Raw genomic sequence first — 5,178 nt, 5'->3', positions numbered from 1 at the left:
AGCTGTTTTGTCTTTAACACCTTTGATTAATCAGATACCTGGGAGAGATTCTTCATCATTAAATGTGAAAGGTGATAACTGGTCTCTTAGGTGTTATCTCCGACAACAAACATTACCTCATTGTGTGTCTTGGCATGATGCAACACGTTAACCAGATTTCAAAAAGGTATCCATCAAAGTTTCTGTACTTTTTGTAATGATCAAGATTTCTGCTTATTCTCCTTTTATAACAAACACCAGTTTAAAAGCAATAAACACTTAAAGACATTAGTGACAGGAAATGAGTAGTTGAAACCCAATCTATGATTAAGTTGCCATTGAAGGATCACAGCTTTAGCTTTTAGCTACATTCTTAACAACAGAATTCAAATGGTCTGATACTCTTAGGCCGATTTCATACTTGAGGTTTTTATAGACTCTGGGCCCTTTGCACTAAAAGTTTGGTACATTTGGTGTGAAAACTGTTTTTGAGTCCAAAAGTGATCAAAAATATGATTGTTTCATCTGGTCACGCTCCTTTCTGTTTCTAGTTTGGTGATGGCAGGGAAAAGATTGTTTCTGTCAGTGGAGGAGAACAAAACTTTCCTAGGACTAGAGCTCTGTAATTATTTCAGCTTTGTGGTATTTGCACTGACAAAAATGCAAATCTCATTCCGGCCTGCATGGTTATACCTCCCTGTTTCCAGGTAATCCTGCATGATGACATGCCATGCATCCAAAAGCACTAATTGCACAATAGTGATTTGTGGATTTGCACAATCAATACATAGTTCTGAAGCAATCCTTCTACATGAAAGCAAACCTGTACTTGGGCCAAGTATGAAAACACCTTTAGGAAAGACTGTTGAAGCTCCTAATCTTAATAAGATTTTACAGCCTCAGACCTGCATCAGCAGCCGTATTTCCAACATGAGGCCTCCTCATTGCTTACAAGAACTGATGCTGGAACTCGAACTCAAGCCAAACCATTTAACAAATATGTAGGAACTGGTTGAATAATCTTAAATGGAAATGTACCTTGATTCTGAAAGTTTCTGTAAAGAAGAATATTACATTTATAGATTGTGGATGTGAGTGTGGCATGTTTAGGAAAATTGCATGATATATTATTTGAAATTCATGCAGCATCGACTAATAGTTGCCCCACATTGTTTTAATGGCAGTTAAATGAGGCCATATACTGTATATTTAGATCCATTTTGTATATGCCATGAAATAATATTTTTTATTAGGGACAGTACACTTCACTACACTCACTACAACCCCCTCAATTACTGAGGATTGATTTATACCTAGTCAACCAGTAAAAATGGTTCACAACTATAAAAAGTCATTGATAAATATTATAAATTTGCTGGTTGTGATTTCCAACAAAAAAAAAGTTAAAAAAAAAAAATCACAGACCCCCCCTGGCAGGGCTTCACGGATCTGACCCCACTATGATAATCATGGTAGTAAACAATGCGAGAAGGTGTTTACTATACAGTAGGACAACATGACCGATGTCCAAATCTGTGCACCATAAGACATTCCATAAAAAATAATGAAGATACACATACAGCTAGTGTTTGTATGACAGAGATATGATGTCACATTAAAGCCTCCCCACTGGTAAACTGGAGCTGACTTTTTAAAACCAGAACGTATTTAAGTCAAGTTGGTCATATGCTAGTTGGTCAGATAATAGAGTTCAGATAATAAACTAATGCGTCCAGTTCCTAGTTGGTGATATTTTTACCATGCTATAATTAGTAATCTGGTGAATAATTTATTATTATTTTTTAAATAACACGACCAAATGGAGTGGATCGAGAACCTCGTTACAAATGCAACCCATGCTGATGTGGATAAGGCACTTCTCTGCTTTCCACATGAGCCTGACTCCTGCCTCCGAGCAGCTCGTTTCTTTGTCATTAGAGTTGCCATGTACATTTTAATGCTTCCTACAGTACTTATGACTGTTTTTGGCAATCTGCTGGTCATCATCACTATTTCCCATTTTAGACAGCTGCATTCTCCGACTAACTTCATCATCCTCTCACTGGCTGTCGTGGACTGCCTGCTCGGCTCTATGATCATGCCTTTCAGTATGGTGCGATGGGTGGAAGGCTGCTGGTTCTTGGGGGAGATTTTTTGCAAAATCCATTCCAGTTTAGACATGACACTAAGTATTGTGTCCATCCTGCACCTGTGTTTGGTTTCTATTGACCGGTACATGGCCATTACTGACCCTCTGGGCTATAAGATGAAGGTGACAAATGAAGGTATGGCTGTGGGAATTGCTGTCATCTGGCTCTTCTCGTTCTCATTTAGCTTTGGTGTGGTATTGTCTAATATAAATCTTGAAGGTTTGGAGGACCTTTTAATGCTGAGTTCCTGTGTTGGAAACTGTGCTTTGATTTTTAACAAACAGTGGGGAGTTATTGCTGCCCTTGTGGCATTTTTCATTCCAGGAACTATCATGAGCTGTCTTTACCTTAAAATATTTCATGTTGCACGAAAACAAGCTAAAGTAATGGCTGACAGGGCTACTATTGGAAAATCTGAAACAAAGAACCATTCTCCAGAACAGAGAGAGAGAAAGGCAGCTAAAACTCTGGGCATTGTTATGGGAATTTTTCTGTTTTGTTGGTTGCCATTCTTCATTACTACTATAGCTGATCCATTCCTGGACTTCTCAACCCCTAAAGATGTTTTTGATGCCCTGGTGTGGTTTGGCTACCTTAATTCTACTTGTAATCCTTTGGTCTATGGCTTTTTCTATCCCCGTTTTCAGAAGGCATTTAAAATTATCATATCTAAATATGTTTTTCACCTTAGTAACTCAGGCAACCTAACACTCTAATTTAAACTGTTCTGTGAAATCCATACGGTTTCTTTTGCATTATACAGAATACTCTTAGCAATTCAGTACTGTACTTACATTTAGTTGTTATCCAATTTAGGTAGTTTTTATCAGAACTTTTGCCACAAATTATATTTGTAAGGCTTAAGCACTGAAGATTTTCTTTTGTGTAGTGAATTCCCATATCAATAGCCAGTTAAATGACATTGACCACCATTAGAAATTGGTATTATTGCTGATGTAAATCAGTCTAACTGATCTTGGGTGATTAAGAAGGAGAATGTACATAAAGCATAAAAAGAAATTAATTATTTGAGTGTCAATTTACCCTTAAAATAAACGTCTAAACCTTTAAAAAGTGGCAAAATGTATTTAATCTATTCAAGTACAGTAAACATTTAAACAATTCTGTCCTTACTGGCCAAACACTAAATCACAAATCACAGACAGGAAAGTAAGCAAGAGGTTAAATGCTTTACAGCCAAGGCCATTTCCTTGTTGTAATCTACCTGGTGCTAATACGTTACCAGTCAGATGTACACACCTTCTCATAAAAGGAGTTTGTTTGTTCATTTTTACTATTTTCTACTAGTTAAGAATAATAATGATGATACTAACACTACGAAATAACACATAGAATTATGCCGTGACCAAGAAAAGTGTTAAACCAATCCAAACTATTATATATTTTACATTTTTAAACTGTATTCCTTATTGTTTGAGCTTTGCACACTCTTGGCATACTTTGGCATCTTCAACTTCATAAACGAGCTTTACCCAGGAAGTGCAGAGCTCCTCACTGCTTCTCATGAGTTCTGCAGCAAAACTTGTACTTTTGAGCAAAAAAAATACATTTTGATTTAGAAATAAATGTATACATGGGTATTAAATTCACTCTGTACATTTGTATTGGAAACCAAAAGCCTTTATCAAAATATCTTTATGAAAAAATACACATTCGATCAAGTGTTTCCACCCTTTTGACTGGTGGTGTAAATCTACTTCATCATTAGTAGACAACCTCCATGTTTGTAGTGATGAACATTACTAACAAAAACCTATTGTCAAGATTAATTTGTGTAATCTCTCCGAAAACTAACTTCCACGGCAGGTGTCTTATCCAACTGGACCATTTAGGGAGGTTTTATACTCAGCTAACAGCTATAATCTTACTGATAAGAACTAGGACATTGACAGCAAAAAAGCAAAGATAATGTAGGAAGAAACCCTCTAGGCCTGAAGATAATGTGTCACGATTTTAAAGGGTCATGTTTGAAAAGAATTATATCATAGTTAGATAAAACATTAAAGTCTCTGTTGTAATTCTCATAATTCAACATAGTGATAAAAATATTTACTTTAATAACAAAATACATGTAGTAGATCATCACGATCAAATATTAGGTCAAATATCTAGGTCAATATATATTTATTGCAGTATATATATATATATATATATATATATATATATATATATATATATATATAGCTTACAAAGTTTAATATGGGTAATATTTTGTTGATGATAACAATAACAAAGAAAAGATAAATGTGGAAAACAAAACTCAAAAGTGTCTTTAAAAATGAAAAGAACAGTAAATTTTTATAATCAAAAGCAGTCATGAGTGATAAAGAGCTAAAACGCAAATACTTATGGAAGAATATATTTAGGAGTATATTTTCATGGAATATATTTAGGCCCATCAGGATCCAGACAACAAAGTATTAGTCCAAACCAGATGTTCAATAAAGATATGAGCTATCAAGGCACATCATATTTCTTAAATATCGCAATATCTCCAAAGATATACATAATAAATCTAAGAAGGTGGTTCTTTTACTGCTAGCTATAGGTGCATTAAATAAGGTACCAGAATCTATAAGGTCAAAAGACTAATATCTATATTTGTGCAAATGAAAGTTCATCAAGAAATTTTTTTACAGCTTTCTAAAGTTGCATATGAGGAAGTGACAATTTTTTTTAAATAAATCGTCTATTAAATTGAAGTCTATTATCAGACTTTTCTAAATGATAAAGGTAAAAAAAAAAAAGTATTAGATCAAACACCACAAGTAAAGAGATGCAGTCCTGATTATAAGAGTAATATGGTAAACTTCCTCTACTATTACTGTTTCTGTTGAGTCGTGGGGCCTAAATAATGAATGAAACATTTTATGTGCATGATCAGTATGATATCTCCTGCTAAGAACTTAAATAGATAAAAAGGACTGCTTGAAAAGCTTAGATTTCCTGATGAAAGGTTTGATCATTTAAATTCATAGATGTTGTACCAAGCATAAATGTACATGACTGTAAAGGGATAATCAGTAAA

At 34.5% G+C, this 5,178-nt stretch overlaps 1 protein-coding gene across 1 annotated transcript; it reads left to right on the top strand.

Annotated features, from left to right (window-relative positions):
• The first annotated feature begins 1,762 nt into the window (after window positions 1–1,762).
• Window positions 1,763–3,201, top strand: LOC113536348 (trace amine-associated receptor 4-like). The gene has a single exon (XM_026930234.3). The coding sequence runs from the start codon at window positions 1,799–1,801 to the stop codon at window positions 2,843–2,845; it is 1,047 nt and encodes a 348-aa protein (XP_026786035.2). The 5' UTR covers window positions 1,763–1,798; the 3' UTR covers window positions 2,846–3,201.
• The last annotated feature ends 1,977 nt before the right edge of the window (window positions 3,202–5,178 follow it).

Source organism: Pangasianodon hypophthalmus, chromosome 30 (assembly GCF_027358585.1).
Source record: "Pangasianodon hypophthalmus isolate fPanHyp1 chromosome 30, fPanHyp1.pri, whole genome shotgun sequence".
NCBI lineage: Eukaryota > Metazoa > Chordata > Actinopteri > Siluriformes > Pangasiidae > Pangasianodon > Pangasianodon hypophthalmus.
The sequence above is the reverse complement of the archived record's forward strand: the minus strand, read 5'-3'. Positions and strand labels throughout refer to the sequence as shown.